Consider the following 17,219-nt stretch of genomic DNA (forward strand, 5'->3'; position numbering starts at 1 on the left):
TGCCCGGCATCCAGTGGGGGCCAGGAGCCCCCAGGAGATGCCACCCCGGGGCACTGTGGTGGTGCTCCTTGGGGCACAATAGGGATGAACCCCCATCCATCTTCACCCCCAGGACCCTCTCCTGGGGGTGCCACCCTTGCTGTGAGTCGCTCACCCCCCCCCCCCCGTGCCAGTGACCTCTAAGAGCATCCTCCTTGGGGACAGGGCACCCTGTGGGTGAGAGGGGTGGATGTCTGGGGTGGCTGGGCTGGTCCAGGGGGTCCAGGCTGGGGCTGTGGGATACAGCAGGTGCCCACAGCAGGGTTGGCTCCTGCAGTACCTCCTCCCTTTGCCACCGCCCCCTCTGTGCCTCAGTTCCCTGTGTCTCCTGGGCTGGGGGGACACTCACATCCCTCCTTCCCACAGCTGACAGGGCTGGAGCTCCAGAGACACCCCCGGGGGCCCGTGCTGCCCTTGCTCCACTTGCTGGCTGTGGCTGTGTGCTCGGGGGGCTCTGGGGATGTGAGTGACAGGGGCTGCTCCCAGCCAGGGTCTGCCCTGTCCCCCCTGTGTCTCGCTGTCTGTCCCAGCAGGGTCTGGGGGGAGGGGGAGCAGCCCTGGGCACACACTGAGACTTTTCAGCTGCCTGAGTGACACAAAAGGCTCGTTGGGCTCAGCCCTGCTGGGACAGCCCCGGGGTCTGTGTGGGTGTGGGGCAGCCCCCCCCATCTGTGGGACCGGCAGGCAGTGGGACCCTGGGGGCAGGGCTGCCTTCCAGGGGCTGCTTGGGGGGGCCTGATGTCCCTCAGGTCCCTGTGGCAGAGGGTACCACACTCGGGGCATCTCAGCTGTGATGGCATCTCCAGGCTGACACTCTCCTGCGGGGCCGTGGCACAGGGGACACACCATGGCAGGGACATCACTGTGAGGCCACTGCCCGCAGTCTCTCTGGCCATGGTGACACCTGGGACAGCTCCTGCCACTGCCCCCCTGTCCCCATCCTTGGCCAGCTCCAGGGGGAATGAGTTTGCCCCAGCCAAGTGGGTGACCATGGGGGTCTGTGCCCCTGCAGGGGCTGGTCCTGCCTGTCCCAGGTGGGCTGTGCCCAGGACAGGGGCTCGGTGCCCTGCGTGCAAGGGCAAGACATGAAGGTGCAAGTGTAAAAAAAAGTTGTGTGGGGTTTTGGTAGAATCATGGAATGGTTTGGGTTGGAAGGGATCTTAAACACATCCAGCCCCACCCCCTGCCATGGGCAGGGACACCTTCCCCTAGCCCAGGTTGCTCCAAGCCCCGTCCAACCTGGCCTTGGGCACTTCCAGGGCTGGGGCACTTGCAGGGATGATCTGGAGGGTTTCAGTGTGTGCTGGCAGGGTGGGCTCTGGGGCTGGCTGGGGATGGGTGGCCCTGGTGTAGGGCTGGGAGGGGTGAGGCTGAGCCAGGAGGGGCTGGAGCCACCCCATGGTGAGTGTTGCAGTGGGCTGGCCTGTGGGCACACATCAGTGTGGGGACATGGGGACAGCCCAGAGCCTGCCAGGACAGGCAGGGGTACCATGGGCTTAACTGGGTGGACCTGACCCCACCATTGGCTGGAAACTGCTCCTTATTTTCAGAGATGTTTTTAAAATAGTGCTTCTTGCCACGGTTCTGCACAGCAGATCCCCACGGTGAGGATTTTCTCTCTCTCTCAGAGGCATCGCTGAACCCTCCCCTGCCCCACCCTTGGGGCCTGAAACCTGCAACCTGGCACAAACATTTGTTTTCTTGAGCAACTGTGATTTTTTTGTTGTTGTTATTGGAATAAAATCGTTCCATGAAAAATCTCTCAGCATTCGGTGGCAGGGATGTCCCTGCTGTCCTGGCCATCCCTCTGGTCCCCATCCCCCTCAGGGCTGAGAGCCCTGAGTTCTCCCAAGCTTTTGCCATCTGTGCTTGCTGGTGTTGGGGTGAAACCTCTTGCAGGAAGAAATTCTTCCCTGTGAAGGTGGGGAGGTCCTGGCCCAGGTTGCCCAGAGCAGCTGTGGCTGCCCCTGGATCCCTGGAAGTGTCCAAGGCCAGGTTGGACGGGGCTTGGAGCAACCTGGGCTGGTGGAAGGTGTCCCTGCCCATGGCAGGGGGTGGAGCTGGATGATCTTCAAAGTTCTTTCCAACCCAGACCAGTCTGTGATTCTGTGATTCTATTTGAAAAGCAAAAGGCACCTTTGCATGCCCAGTCAAACCAGTTTGCAGAGCCTGTCCCTGCTCCAGCAGCCAGCACAGCCCGGGGGCAGTCCTGGTGGGACACAGCGTGTCGGGCAGGGTTTGCCTTTGCTCCCTGGCTCCTTGGAAGCCCTGTGGCTGGAGCTGGAGGACACAGCACAGAGGGGCTCCCAGCATCCCTGTGGGGCTGCTCCCCAGGGTCACACAGGGATGTGGGGCAGGCGGGGAAGACCCGGAGCAGAGCGAGCCCTGGGGGAACACGTGTGCCCCAGTCCTGGCTCCCTGCCCGGCTCTCCCCGCTGTGCTGGGAACAGTCCAGCTCTGATGCAGCCCTCAGGCTGGAAATCAGGACAGCCTGGGTGGAACAGGCAGGGGGAGGATGGGGCTGGACTCACACCCCACAGGGTCTGGGATTCCTGCTGCTGCTGCTCAGGGTGCTGCTGCATGTGGTCAGTGCTCTGGGACAGGACAGAAAAGGGTGGCACATGGCTGGAACTCACGTCCCTCCCAGGTGGCCAAGTGACCCAGAGATGGTGTTTCATGGCACCCCACAGGACAGTCACCCCCAAGGGTGTCTGAGCATTTCTGTGTGATGCAGGATGGTGCAGGCTGAGTCCTGCTGCTTCCCTCATCTTCCCGCAGGCCATGAGGAGGAGGCGGGCGGGTCCTCTCCTGGGAACAGCCAGCTCCTCTGCCTGGGGGGTTTGAACCCCCCATGGGGGCTCAGCATCCTGCTTGGGGCACCTCCTGCATCCCTGGTGGGTGCTGGGTCCCCCTGGGGTCTCTTGGCATGATTTGATGTGCCCTTTCCAAGGATCCAGAGCAGCTCTGGGTTCACTCAGCGTGGGCACAGACAGGGCTGCCTGGTGGCACTGGGGCACTTGCTGTCCCCAGACAGCCCCAGCCTCAGTGCCAGCAGTGGGGGGGGGCAGCCAGCAGGGAGATTAGGTGGCACCCAAGGAAAAGGGAATGTGGCTGCTTTAATGATTTGGCTGCAGTGAGAACTTGGTGTGGAGGAAATTGAACCCAGGGGAAAAAATCCTGTAATTTCATGCAAAAATTACATGGCAGCTCCGGGTGATTTACTGCAGCTATTTTGGTGGGCAGCTCTGGGGTGTCATTAGAACATTACTGGATAAGTGGCTGCTGGTGGAGAGGGTCTCACATGTTGGAGAGGGGTCCAGGCGGGCTGGGGGTGGGTTTTGTCCCCAAAGGACAAGGATGGGGGGGTTGATGTGTCTCAGCTGGATGAAGGCACCTTGCAGAGCCTCCCCAGCTGTGCTGGAACCCTGTGGCCTGGCAGCACCCTTAGAGAGGCTCCAGGTCCCATCCAGCACTGGGGTGGCTCTGAGGGAATGGCACCCCATGTGTGGGTCTCTTGGAGAAGGGAGTGCTTGGCTCAGCCTGGCTGGGGAGCAGAGCTGGGGTTTGTCAGCACAGGGCTTGGTGCCAGGGAGGTTCCAGCTGTGGGTATTGGGGTGCTGCACACTGGGGTGCTGGGGCTGGCTGGAGCTCTTGCTGCAAAGGGTGGGGGGCAGAGTCCGACCCATTTCTCCCCCATTGCACAGCAGCCCCTGCCCCACAGCCCCCCGTCAGCATCCCCGTGGGGCTGGGTGTGAGCTGGGCGAGCAGGTGGCTGTGCCAGGGCCAGCCTGCACAGAGGTGAGTGACACACAGTCACAGCTCATCTGGGCCACTACCCCCACCTTTGGCACTGTTCCAGGGATGCAGGACACATGTGGGGCTGGGGGAAACAGGAGCTGGGCAAAGGTCCTGGCTGTCCCTACCTCCTGCCAGCCCCTGCACTGGCACCTGAGCCTGCAGAAAGGGACCCCACAGCCAGGGTGGGTGTGGATTCAGCCCATCACTGTGGCATGAGGGCACTGCAGCCCTGCCTGGCCCTGCCTGGGCCGTGTCTCCAGGAGGTACCCGGTGCCAGCTGAGCCTGCAGAGGGGTTCTGTGTGCCCACAGCTGCCTGGTGCACCCCTGGGGCTCCTGCCCGCCCGCAGGGAGCAGGGAAAGGCCGGGCTCTCCCAGAACACCCCCCACTGCCACGGGGGTGCCCAGCTCCCCAGCCCTGCCCGCGCTCTGCCCGTGTCCCTGGAGGGCAGTGTGTGCCTGCTCGTTATCCACAGCCCTGCTCTGATCTAATGAGCCCTTCGGGGAGCACGTGGGGCAGGACAGGGAGTGCTGGGGGATTCATGGAGCTGTGGCTCTGCTCGTGGGATGGAGAGGGATTACTGCCTTCCCCATTGCCCCTGGGCTCCTCCTCTGCCCCTGCCACCCCTTCAGGGACAGACAGGCCCAGCTGGGAGGGCAGCATGGTCCCCTTGGGGTGATGGGGCAGGACAGGGCTTGGGACAGACACTGTGGGGTGGTGGGACCTCTCCCCTCCAGCTGCACTGGAACAAGCTCTTCTGGCCCCTCTTGTCCCAAGCCAGCTTGGGCAGGGCCATGACTGGAGGAGGGAGTGTCACACAGAGCTCCAGCAGTCAGGAGAAGCCCAAGGGGTGTTTTAGTGCAGGCTGTGGGAGCTGGATCGACCATGCAGTGTCCCCCCAGCACTGAAATCACTCAATACTGGTCCTGACGCTCTTCCCATCCATCCATCCATCCATCCATCCATGTGTTCATCCATGGGCTGTGGGGACCCAGAACTCAAGGAGCATTTGCTCAACACTCTCAGGCACATGGTGGGATTTTTGGGGGTATCCTGTGCAGGACCAGGAGTTTGATTTGATGATCCTTGGGGTCCCTTCCAGCTCAGGACAAGCTATGGTTCTGTGACCCGTCCTCTGAGCCACCTCACTGGAACCCAGTGTGAACCCCCCTGACCAGAGTGGGACGTAGAGAAGATACTGGTGCTATGCCTGTCCCCTCTGGACTGCAGGGAAAAGCCATTCCACAGGGATGGGCACTGTGGATGCTCTCAGCAAGGTGCCCGGGGAGGGGCACAATGCAGCACCCCCCGGGGGCAGGGAGGGTGCTCTGGTTTTGAAGGGGATGTGGAGTGGTGGCAGCTGGCTAAAATAAAGCAGCTGCCATGGCAACAGCAACAGTCCCAGGGCTGGGAGGGGGATGTTGGACCGTGCCTGCCACCCCTGCTGGCACCCTGGTTCCAGCCTGGGCATGAGGAGTGCCCTGGTGTGCCTGATCTCCCTCTGTCAGCTCCCTCCTGGGCAGGAGGGGTGCAGGAGGTCTTGCCCTCTGTGCAGCCCTAAGGGCTGAGCCCAGCACTTGGCACCCCCCTGGGCTCTGTGCTGAGGCAGTGTGTGGGGACACTGCAGTGTGGGGGTGCCCCAGGACCCCTGGGCAAGGGCTGTGGAGTGAGTGTTGGGCAGGGGGGCTGCTGGGGGCTGTGGGGAGTGGTGGGTGGCTTGATTGGCAGCAGTCATGTCTCCAGTAGGGTTGGGAACTGCTTGCAGAGCTCATGGTCAGGAGGGGGAGGAGGGGACCGAGGCAATTGTGGAACAACCTCTGCTGCCAAGAGCACAGGGGCAATGAGGGGCAGTGCCGTGCCAGGGTGTGTGTGGGGGCTGCACCAGGGGCTTCACCAGGCTCAGGCCCACTGTGAGCCACCCGCTGTGGTAGAGCTGGGCCAGGACCAGCGCTGGGCCAGGCAGGGGATGGGCATCACCCAGGGACCCACCCAGTACTGTAGCACATTTTTTGGCCCTGAAACTTGCCCGAAGCCCAGGCAGCCCCAGCCAGGCTCTGTCTGGGTTTGGGGGTGGGATGGGGCTGGAGAGTCCTGGCACAGCATCGGGGTCTTAGTGATGGTTCCCGCCTGGACCTTCTCCTCCAGGAGAGGTTGGTCTTGGACACACCATCACCCAGCCCCAGGGAATGGTGGACGTGGGCAGAGAGTGGCACAGCCTGGCCCCAGAGAACAGGGTCCCAGCTGCATTCCTTCTCCTCCAGAGTGTGGGACTCACCTGGAGCCATCCTTTTGCCCCACATCTGTGGGGCAGGGCAAGGCCGGACTCCTGCCCGGTCCCGGAGGGGGGCTGGCACGAGGGGTGCACAGAGAGGGGCCTGGGGGGTGTTCAGGGAGGGGGCTGTAGCACGGGGACCCCGCAAGCGTAGCTGCCCCGGCACGGCCCCGGGGGTGATTAGCGGTTCCTAATGAGCTGCGGCCGGGCTGGGAGCGGGGGGCTCGGGGCGGGGATGCTTCGCCGGCCCCGCCGCCTCGGGCTCCTCGCGTGTCAACCACCTGCGACGGGGCCAGGGCGGGCACGGCCCCTCACGCCTCTAATGGGCATTTGGTTCAATTAGCAGCACGTCAGCCCCGCTCGGCTCAGCCGACGCGCTGACCCGAATCTGCTGCCTCCGCTCGCAGCCGCCGGCGAGACCCCCGCGGCGGGGAGGCGGGTGCCTCCCCCTGCCCCTGCAGTGCCCTTTCGGGGGGCACCAGGCAGCCTGTGCACCCCCCGCCCAGCTCCAGCCCCGGGGAAGGACGTGCTGGGGAGGGGGGACAGCCCCAGCTCCCGAGTGGGAGATGGCAAACGGGACCTGGGCATCAGCTGGGGGTGCAGTGAGTGGACAGTGGGATGCTGAGACAGAGCGAGGGGCTGGGGGGCTTATGGGGCATTGCAGGGGGCTGGGGGCTTATTCGGCATTGAGAGGGGCTGGGGGGGACTTATGGGGCATTGAGCTGATGGAACAGTGCAAGGGTTTTGCTGTGGGATGCTGTAGGGCACCACAGAAGTATGGCTGTGGGGCACAGTGTGGGAAGCTGTGGGGTGGTGCAGAGGGCTGGTTTGGGGATCGTGTGTGGGGTGGTGCCAAGGGCTGGCTGTGGGGTGGCTGCGTGGCCATAGGGCACTGCGAAGGGCTGCCCGGGGTGGGAGAGGGCAGCACGGGGGCTGCTGTGGGGCAGTGATGCCCGACGAGCAGTGGGCAGGGCAGGGCTCAGGCTGCAGCCGTGGAGCAGAGCTTATCCCACGCGCACGGCAGCAGCTCCAAACTGCCTCGCCGAGCCCTGTGCCGGGGGCTGCTCCTTCCAGACAAGACACTGTGTGCCGTGGGGCAGTGGGGAGAGGGGCAGACCACGGGGGCTGCTCACAGCAGAGAGGCGGGCAGGGATTCCCAGTGTGCTGAGTCCTGTCCCTGGGGAGCCTGGCGTGAGGCTGGAGGAGCCCTGTCAGACGGTGGGCTGGATTTACAACCGCCTGCCTCCCCTGGCTCCGGCTGCTCCGGGTGCTTCCTGTCACGGGGCTCACCCACCCGTGCGTGGAAGGCTGGTGTGGGTCAGGTTGGGGTGGGGTGGGCTGCTGTGAGGCTGATATGGGGCTGATGTGAGGCTCGTGTGGGGCTGGTGTGGGGTTGGCTGATGCACCTGCAGCCACTGGAGGCGACGGGGGTCTCGCCCACTCCCTACCCTTGGCATAGCACAGGGATCTGGCTGCTGTCATCACGGGGCACCCGTGAGCATCTGGGGTGCCTGGCATCCCCCGGTGTGTGGGCTGCACTGCCATGTGTGCCAGCTGCCATCTGCTCGCCAGGCGGGCGTGGGCAGGGCTGGGGGGCTGCGCTCAGCCACCGGCTGCTCCGGGCAGGATGATGACACCAACGCAGGGAGCAGGGCTGGCTGTGCTCAGGGGAGGGTGCCAGGAGGCCACGGGGATGGCCACCCTGCTCTTAGCTGCTGGTGCCCGCGGGCAGAGCCGTTTCTTGGGTGAATAGGATGTCTTCGGGGGTGTCACCGTGGAATGTCCCGTGCCACCACCCGCTCTGTACAGCGTCCCCAGGGATGGAGCCCTGTCGAGGCTGTCGGCAGCCTCTGCCCTCCGGAGCATTTCCTCCAACAGTGGCAATTTTTGTGTGCAAGAAGTGAATAAGCATCAATTAACCCCTGGAGCCGTCCTTGTGCTGCCAGAGAGCAGCCGGCAGAGCTCTTGTTAGTCTTGTTGTCCCTGTCCCTGCTTCCTCCTGTCAACAGTGTGAGAATCGCCACCAGGTAACGAAGGGGCTCATTAGCTGGATGGACCGGCAGCCTGGGCAGACAGACAGCCCCCAACACACCCTGGCCGTGGGGGTCTCTGAGAGCAGGGCTGCGAGGTGTGGGATGTGTGGCGAGCAGCTGGGTTTGCTTGGAAAACCCTTGGTGCTGTGGGGACAGCGGGGACTGGTGGTAGCCCAGGGACAGTGGTAGGGACAGCAGAGGGGTGCAGGGGATGTGACAGGGATGGAGTGGGTCCACGGGGCCCCTCGTTTGCTCTCCCCAGCTCTGGCTCTCCGCCTGTTCTCACTCGAATCGCACTTGTTTCCCCTCACCGTGCTCTCCTCGGGGCACGCAGAGGGATGTTCAGCCCCCCTCCCTGTACCCCAACGCTCGTGGGCACCCCAAGGCTGGAGGTGTAACCTGGGCATGCTGCTGGGGTGGGGATGGGCAGGTGCTTGGGACTCTGCAGAGGCCCCTCTGGGTCTGGCAGCGATGCCCATCTCGGGGGTCGGTGCCTGGCTCGGTGGTCGAGGCTCGTCTCGGGGGTCGTTGCTCATTTCAGAGGTCCTGTCTGGACAGAGGACATGGGGAATGGTTCCCACCACAGCAGCATCATCATCTTCATCGTCGCCACCAGATGCCCATTGACAGTCAAGTCGCTCTCTCAAACAATGGGTCTGGCTAATCCTTTTACAATGGGACTAATTGCTAATCAGACCGATTTCACACTGCCTGTTCCCCTGACAATGAGGCTCGCCGGAGGAGGGCTCCTGGGGGGGTGGGGGCTCTGTGGGTGCCCACAGCCCCCCCTCAGGCCCCGCAGCAGGACCAGCCCTCGGCAGACGGGCACCGGGATGGCACCAGGCTCTTCCAGCTTGGCAAAGCCTCTGGCAGCTGGTGGCTGGGGCTGGCAAGGGCTCAGCCTCGTCCCTCCCTGGTGCCAGCCTGGGCTGAGCAGGGCTCCGCTCCACCTGCAGCCCCTGGTGCCACCTCCGGCCCTCGCCTGCGCTACCCGGAGCATCCCGTGCCCTCGGCAGAAGGCCGGGGGAGCGGTGGAACCCGAAGGAGTGGGTGTCACCCCCGGCACGCTCTGGGTGTGCGCTGGGGGCTGATGCTCCTTGCCCGGTGCCGTTTGGGTACCTGGGGCTGTGGATCCCAGAGAGGGGCTGAGCCATCGGAGCGGGGCGGGCAGGCAGGGGCGACACGGGGGCACAGGGGACGGGGAGGGGGCGCAGCGAGGGTGCAGGGCATGGCCAGGAGTGCAGGTTGCTGAAAAGTGGTGCAGGGCAGAGAGGGGCAGAGCAGTGTCAGAGGCATCACTGGGACCCTGGGGCTGGCACCAGCCTTTCCTGCACCCCCTGTGCTCTGCCTGACTCCAACCCCTGCCAAGGCAGCTGCTGTTGGGGGCTTTTGCCAGCCCTCATGTCCCCCGCGCGTCCCCTGCCTGCTCCCTGCCAGCCGAGGCTGGGGCCGTAGGAGCCGGGGGCTGCCGGGTGGTGGTGGGGGGCAGGTCCCTGCCTGCCTGCTTTAATCAGCTCCCGACCCGCCCCGGTGCAGCCCCGGCCCCGCTCCGTGCGCCCCGAGCCGCGGCCAGCCGAGCATGTCGGGGTGCTAATGAGGAGAGAGCCGGGCCCGCTGCACCTTGCACTTAATTGCTGCTGTCTGCTGGCTCTTAATGAAGCTCGGCTGCAGGAGAAGCAGCAGCTTCCCTTCCCTCCTCTCCCTTGGCAGTCTGACCCTGCCAGCCCTGTAGCCCTGTTACCTGCCCAGCGTCTAGAATGGGTGTGAGAGCCCTGCACTGGAGCTGCGGGGCGGAGGGAGGCAGTAGTAGAGGATGATGAATGTCACCCCCATCCAGCTGTGGCATCCCCAAACCCTGCAAACCCCACAGCCCCTCTCCCTGTGCTCTGCATAGCAGCTCCCTGCCAGCTGCACAGGGCTGCAGCAGCTCCTGCCTGCCTGGCTGAGCAGACTCGGGGAGCGCTGGCACGGGGGGACTGCGGCGATCCCGGGAGTCCTCCCTTCCATGAGGGGCTCACCAGCTTCACCCCAGCAAGCCCAGCCCGGGCATCCTTAGCCCCCAGTGCCTGTGGATGCAGGGCAGTGCCTGGGGCTGAGCTGGCTGGTGGCCTTGGCCCTGCCAAGGCAGTGACAGCCACGTGCTCTGCTTCTGTCCCTGCTGCTTGCACGGCAGCCTGGTCGCGTGGAGGAAAGCTCGGGTCAGCCTGTGGCTCAGGGAGAGGTGCTGGAGGGGTCAGGGGCACTCTCCCTGCCAGGCAGGCTGGCCAGGGCTTGGCTCGCTCTGCTTGAAGGTGACGAGCATCGTTTGGGCAGCTCAGTGTCCCAACCGCCCCCCAGGCCCCTCCCCAGCCGTGCAGAAAGGGGTTAACAGCTGGCCCATACCTGCAGTTGCATTTTAAAGATGTGAAATTAAAGCCCGTAATTTATTCTCCCCACACACGAAGGAGCAATTAGTTCTAAACACGGCTTAATCAGTCAGCGCGAGATTGATTTCTGTAGACTTGGATTTGGTGGCTGCTGGCGAGGAGCCAGCCTGGGAGCAATCTCCAAATAAATGAAGTGCAGAGAAGTAAGCCATTACATAATATGATAGATGAGGCTGGAGCTCACTCTCCTCTTCATTAGTATTCCACTGTACACCACAACAGCACCAAACTTTCTCCCCGGCACCGTGAGGTCCTTCCCCTCCCTGTCCCTCTGTCCCTCCTGCAGATGGGCAGGATCAGGGAGCTGCCTCCCCCCTCCAGCAGCCCCTGCCCAGCCCCGAGCCACGGGCAGTGCTGGGGGAAGGGTCTCTACACTGATGCTCTTCCCTGGGCTCTGCATCTTGCCTTTCTCCTCTGGCCCCTGGGAAACTGAGGTACAGGGAGCTGGGGTGGCATCCCAGGAGCTGCACATCAGCAGGGACAGGCAGGAGTCAGGATCCCAGAACAGTTTGGGTTAGAAGGGACCTCAAAGCTCATCCAGTCCCACCCTCTGCCATGGGCAGGGACACCTCCCACTGGCCCAGGTTGCTCCAAGCCCTGTCCAACCTGGCCTTGGACACTTCCAGGGATCCAGGGGCAGCCACAGCTTCTCTGGGCAACCTGTGCCAGGGCCTCCCCACCCTCCCAGCCAACAATTCCTTTCCAACATCCCATCTAACCCTGCCCTCTGGCAGTGGGAAGCCATTCCCTGTGTCCTGTCCCTCCATGCCTTGTCCCCAGTCCCTCTCCAGCTCTCCTGGAGCCCCTTTAGGCCCTGCCAGGGGCTCTCAGCTCTCCCTGGAGCCTTCTCTTCTCCAGGTGAACCCCCCCAGCTCTCCCAGCCTGGCTCCAGGGCAGAGGGGCTCCAGCCCTGGAGCACCTCTGTGACCTCCTCTGCTTTAACAGGTCTGTGACCTTCCTGTGCTGAGGGCCCCAGGGCTGGATGCAGCACTGCAGGTGGGGTCTCTCAAGGGCTGAGGGAGAGAATCCCCTCCCTTGACCTGCTGGCTACTCCCCCTCAATGCAGCCCAGGATGGTCTCTGAGTGCACACAGCCAGCTCATGTCCAGACTCAGCCACCAGAACCTTCTCTGCAGGGCTGCTCTCAATGGGTTCCTCTCCCAGCCTGTATCATACCCTCACCTCCTCTCTTCCCCAGGCCAGGGGTTTGAAAGCATGGTCACCCCAGCCTGTCACCCCCCAGGGCAGGGGCAGCTGGGGGTGCTTGTGTTGGGACGTGACCCCCATTCCTGCCTCCTGCAAGGCCATCCCTGCTCCAGCCAGGGAGCTGCTCAGAGCTGTGGCTGCAGCCTGAGCCAAGGGAACCAAATGCTGCTCTCAGCAGGGAACCCCCTGAGATGCTGGATGTGGAGGAGGGAGCCAGAAGTGTCCAGGGAGGAAGCAGCCCCCAGCCAGTCCTGCTCTGGGCAGTGAGGGTTCTGCTGGGTTTGCAGGGTGTGTGTCCCTGCCACCAGAGCCAGGCTGCAGACACCCAGAGAGACAGACTGACAGTGACAGGCATTTTGGGGACAAGATCTCACTGGTGCCAACGGGTAGCTTTGGGCTGTGGTGGTGCTGATGTGCCCTGCACGGGGTGTGCTGAGGGAGGAGGGGAGCACATCCTGAATGGTGCTGGGCAGGGGAAGGGGCTTGGAGTCCACTCCAAAGGGGAAGCCTCTGCCTGTGGAGCTGGTGGAGAGTGGGCTGGGATCCTGGGATCCTGCAGAGGTGCAGGCTGTGCTGGGAGCATCCCATAGGATCTGCTAGGGCTGGGAGAAGACCTGGACCTGTGCATGGTCCTGATTCTGCCTCTGCATTTGTTGCCTCCTCACCTTGTCCCTCCCCAGGCTCCTGCCAGGGAAGAAAAGTCCCCTGAGACCCAGCCCTGCCTGCTGCAGGTCCCTGGGATACAGGGACACCCCTGTCCCTGCCATGACAGTAACTGCACTAACACAGAGCTGGTCGATGCAGCGAAGGGCCGTGACCAGGGGGTCCTGGCACTGGGATGCCTGGCACTGGGATGCCCAGCAGGGCTGTGAGAGGGACCCACCAGCTGAGCCTTCCTGGTCCCGACCCCTCTGGCTCAGACATCCACGGTGTCCCAGGGGATGGAGCCCAGGTCCCCCGCGATGCCCTGTGTGCCCCCCAGCCCTCTGGGTGTCCCCTCCCTTCTGAGGTGCTGGAGCTGCTGCTGACATCCCCCTGTCCTTGCTGTCCCCGCAGAACTCCATCCGGCACAACCTGTCCCTGCACACCCGGTTCATCCGCGTGCAGAACGAGGGCACCGGCAAGAGCTCCTGGTGGATGCTGAACCCCGAGGGCGGCAAGACGGGCAAGACGCCGCGGCGGCGGGCGGTGTCCATGGACAACAACAGCAAGTTCCTGCGCATCAAGGGCAAGGCCAGCAAGAAGAAGCAGCTGCAGGTGACGCAGGAGCGCGGGGAGGACAGCCCCTCCTCCCAGCAGCCCAAGTGGTCGGAGAGCCCCGCGTCCCACGCCAGCGACGAGTACGACGCCTGGGCGGACTTCCGGACGCGCGCCAGCTCCACGGCCAGCACGCTGAGCGGGCGCCTCTCGCCCATCATGGCCAACCACGAGCCTGACGAGCTGGAGGAGGATGATGGCACCCCCTCCTCCCCGCTGATGTACCCCAGCCCCTCCAGCACCATGTCTCCTTCCCTCAGCGCCCGCTGCTCCGTGGAGCTGCCCCGGCTGACCGACCTGACCGGCACCATCAGCCTGAACGAGAGCCTCGGGGAGAGCATGCTGGAGGACCTGCAGGACGGCTACGCCATGAGCCCGAGCCAGCAGCTCCCGCCGGCCGCCCTGCGGCAGCGCAGCTCCAGCTTCACCTTCAACTCCAAGTGCTCCAACATGGGGGCTGCCGGCAACACCTACTGCGGGACCATCTACAGCCAGCCGGCCATGGGCCTCATGCGCCGCCTGCCCATGCAGACCATCCAGGAGAACAAGCAGGCCACCTTCTCTCCCGTCAGCTCCTACAGGAACGCCTCGCTGCAGGACCTGCTCTCCTCCATCTCCTACGCGCACAAGGAGAGCATGGTCCCGGGGGACCTGCCCCTGCCGCAGGCCAGCCCCATGGTGCCGGCCCGTGGCCACAGACACAACCCGCTGCTGTGCGGGGGCGGGGAGCAGGGCCTGTCCTCCTACCCGTCCCACCCGGGCTCTCTCATGAAGAGCGGCGCGTTGTACCACCCGTCACCAGCCGGCCACCACCCCGCGGTCAACACCAGTGCCTTAGCCAATCCTGTCAGCCTTATGAGCCTGCCCAGCGACTCGTGCAGCATGGCGGCCGTGCCGCACCACGGGCACCTGCATCCCTACGCCAGTAACCAAGGGGCACACATGAGCCTGCTGGATTCGCTGCAGGGCCCCTACCCGGGGGCCGTCCACCCCCCCGTGTTGGGCCAAGACAGGTTCCCAGCAGACCTGGACCTGGACATGTTCAACGGGAGCCTGGAGTGCGACGTGGAGTCGATCATCCTGAATGACTTTATGGACAGCGATGAGATGGACTTCAACTTCGACTCGGCCCTCCCGCCGCAGAACGGGCTCAACGTGCCCGCGCTGCCCGGGGGGCCACAGCCCACAAACCAGAGCTGGGTGCCTGGGTGATGCCCGCCCCGGGGGGGGCTGACCACCGGGAAGCCACGAGGGGAACATTGAGACTAACTTTTTTTTTTCCTTTCTCTTCTGCCTTTGTTTGTTAAGATGGGCGAGAGCCGTCGGTCTGAGCTCGAGGTCGAACACGGAACACAAACCGGAGGGTCAAATACTGAGATGGAGGGGGAGGGCCCCCAGCCCCACGTGTGCCCCGTCTGCTGGGTCCTCCCGTGGGCATCCTCCAGAGGACACAGGGCAGCTGAGTGGGAGAGGCAGCTGGAGCCAGACGGATCCAGGGGGGTAGCAGGAAGGGAAGGCCTTTCCAGATGGTCCCAGTGCCCCACTGTGATGGTGCCAGTTTGATTTGCCCTTGGGCTGGGTGACAGAGCGGTGACGGCTGGTGGTGTGGTCGTTTCCCATGGGAAGGGACTGTTCCCTGAGCCACCTTGGGAAATGAGTCCTCTGGGTAGAAGTGTCAGGAGTGGGGACCCTGCCCCAGGGTGGGGGGGGGCTCGTCACCCCTCAGTCCTGGTGGAGGTCAGAGCTCTGCCAAGCCCACACACCCAGGACACCTCCACAGGGAGTGTCCTTGTGTGGCCCCAGGCAGGTTCTCTTACCGAGCAGTGAGAGGGGTGGTGATGGAGGGGAGGGTGTGCAGGCAGCAGCCCTGGGAACAGCATCTGGGCAGCCCCCTCGCCTGCTGGGGGCTGGGGGTGCCCCAGGAATGCTGCAGTCCCTGCCTGGGGCAGGCGTGGGCAGGGCCCGGGGGGGTCCTGCTGGGAGTGATGTGCTGCTGGAATGGGTCCCCTGTGCTGGAGGCTCAGGGGCAGCTCGCAGGGTTGGGGAGGGGGGCATATTTATTTGATTTCATGCACTCTTTTACCATTGAGTTTTTGCATTGGAAGGAAGAAAGGGTCGAGCTTAGGGACAGGAGAGAGAGGCCGTGAGCAGTGCTGGTGGCTGTGTCCCGTCACAGGGCTCATCTTGGCTTGGCCATGGCTTTGGGTGCTGGATGATGGGGTGAAAGCTGTGATGGGGGTCACCCTCAAGAAGGGGAGGGTTGTGGTGGCCAGGCCTCCAGGTGCAGGGTGGGGTCCTTCCTGCCCCAAACCTGGGTGACCCACATTGCTCAGGGAGGTGCCATGGGGCTCACAGCCAGGGCTGTGGGGCTCCAGGGGCTCACTGCCCATCCCCAAGGTGCCAGGAGAGCTGGTCCAGGGGGCTGTCAGCAAGAGGGGTGCACCCACCTTCCAGGGGCCGGGGCTCCGTGGGGATGGGGACCACAATTCACACGTGGTCCTGCCGCGTGCCAGGACCCCAAACTGGCCCCACTGCCTCAGTGGGGCAGGCGTGGGCCAGGGGGCCACAGCCATCCTGCACAGCTGTGGGGCAGCTCTGCCCTGGGTGCAGGGGGGTTTTGGAGGGGGCAGGCTGGTGGGCAGCAGCAGCGACTGGTCCGTGCTCTGGAGGCACTGGAGGGTTTGGGAGGATGTGGTGGGAGCTCCTGCTCTGTCCTGTGGAGTCTCTGCTCAGCCATCCTTCCTCCTGGGCACCACAGGCTCTCTCTAACCCCCAGCCCCTGCCTTGCAGCAGGGTCAGGCTGCTGAACCAGCACGTTCTCCCAGCCCGGCTCTTCCCTTCTCACCCCAGGACCTGCTCCCCTGGCACAGTGCAGGCACTGGGTCCCAGCTGCAGGGACAGTGTGGCTGCCCAGAGCCAGGGCAGGGGCCTGTGGGTGGGCACCTCCTGCTCCTCTCCTGACCCACAGGGCTGTGGCAAAGTGTGACAGAGGAGCCCCATGTGCCACCGTCCACCTTTGACCAGGGCACACGGCAGGCACAGTGTCTGAAGACATTCTTACAAGTTAATTAATTATGTTTACATTATTTGATCATGTACAGAATTTAATATATTCTATTATATATAATCTTTCTTGAATGCTTTTTTAAAAAGGGTTATTCTTTGGTCAGGATCATTACCACATTCCTTTTGTACACCACCTCTCGTTTCAGGCATATTTCAAATCCTTGGAAACCGGTCGCAAATGGCAAATTAATCCCTGGCCCCCCAGTTCAGCACGTGGAGTGTGAGGGACCCAGAGTCAGGGAGGGCAGGGAGGGCTGCCCTGGAGGAAAAAGGGGGGCTCTGCCCCCAAGAACAGGAGAAACAGAAGGGGTCCTGGCTCTTCCAGGCATCCAGTGTCCAGGCACAGCTCCAGCAGCACACCAGCACACGGGGCCAGCAGGCAGGCGTTTGCAGATGGGATTCTCTGGCACAGGGACCCCCAAGCCCCCTGTGGTGTCACCGACCCGACCATCGGTGTGGAGGGGGAGCCACACCAGCAGCAGGAGAAAACTCTCCCCTTGTCTCATGCCTGCCCCCCCCGCTGCCCCCCTGCCCCGCTGCTGGAGCCCCTCGATCCCCCCGGGGCACGTCCCATTGCCCAGCTGTCCTTGTGGTTCGTGACCGTGGGGTTGTCGTGTGTGCGGTGGAGTCGTGTTGGTTTTGAAGCGTCGTGTGTTCAGTCGTGTGCGGGGCGAGGGACGGCGGGGCAGGCACAGAGACCCCACAGCGGCTGGGACCCCGGCCCGGGGGGCTGCAGGGGAGCCCAGGGCCCCGGGGGGGTGGTGGTGGCACGGGGGATTTCGGGGCTGTGCTTGATGCCCGTGGGGCAGGCAGGTCCTGGGGGCCCTGGGGGTGGCTGGCACGGCCGTGCCCTCTGTGAGTGCAAGTGTGGGGCCACCAGGGCTCTGTGTCACTGTGGGGTGGCCGAGGGGACACCAGGGCTCTGTGTCACTGTGGGGTGGCCGAGGGGACACCAGGGCTCTGTGTCACTGTGGGGTGGCCGAGGGTTCTCTCTCTGAACACAGCGAGGCCCCCTCACGTCCCACCTCACTCAGCTTCACCCTCCCTGCTCCATCGCCCCCTCTCCCCCTGGTGCCCTGAGGACATGGAGCTCCCTCTGCTCCCAGCCCTGCCCCTGCTCAGCC

The 17,219-nt window shown here is 63.9% G+C and overlaps 1 protein-coding gene across 1 annotated transcript in view; it reads left to right on the forward strand.

Annotated features, from left to right (window-relative positions):
- The window catches only part of FOXO6 (forkhead box O6), a 34,827-nt gene extending 19,564 nt beyond the window's left edge, over nucleotides 1-15,263 (forward strand). The window contains exon 2 of the mRNA XM_051772248.1: nucleotides 12,829-15,263. Within this exon, the coding sequence (XP_051628208.1) occupies nucleotides 12,829-14,241 (1,413 nt within the window). The 3' untranslated portion in view covers nucleotides 14,242-15,263. The remainder of the gene's footprint in view (nucleotides 1-12,828) is intronic.
- Nucleotides 15,264-17,219: the final 1,956 nt, after the last annotated feature.

This window comes from Manacus candei, unplaced genomic scaffold (assembly GCF_025592945.1).
Source record: "Manacus candei isolate 608988 ecotype Guabito, Panama unplaced genomic scaffold, ASM2559294v1 h1tg000151l, whole genome shotgun sequence".
Taxonomy (NCBI): domain Eukaryota; kingdom Metazoa; phylum Chordata; class Aves; order Passeriformes; family Pipridae; genus Manacus; species Manacus candei.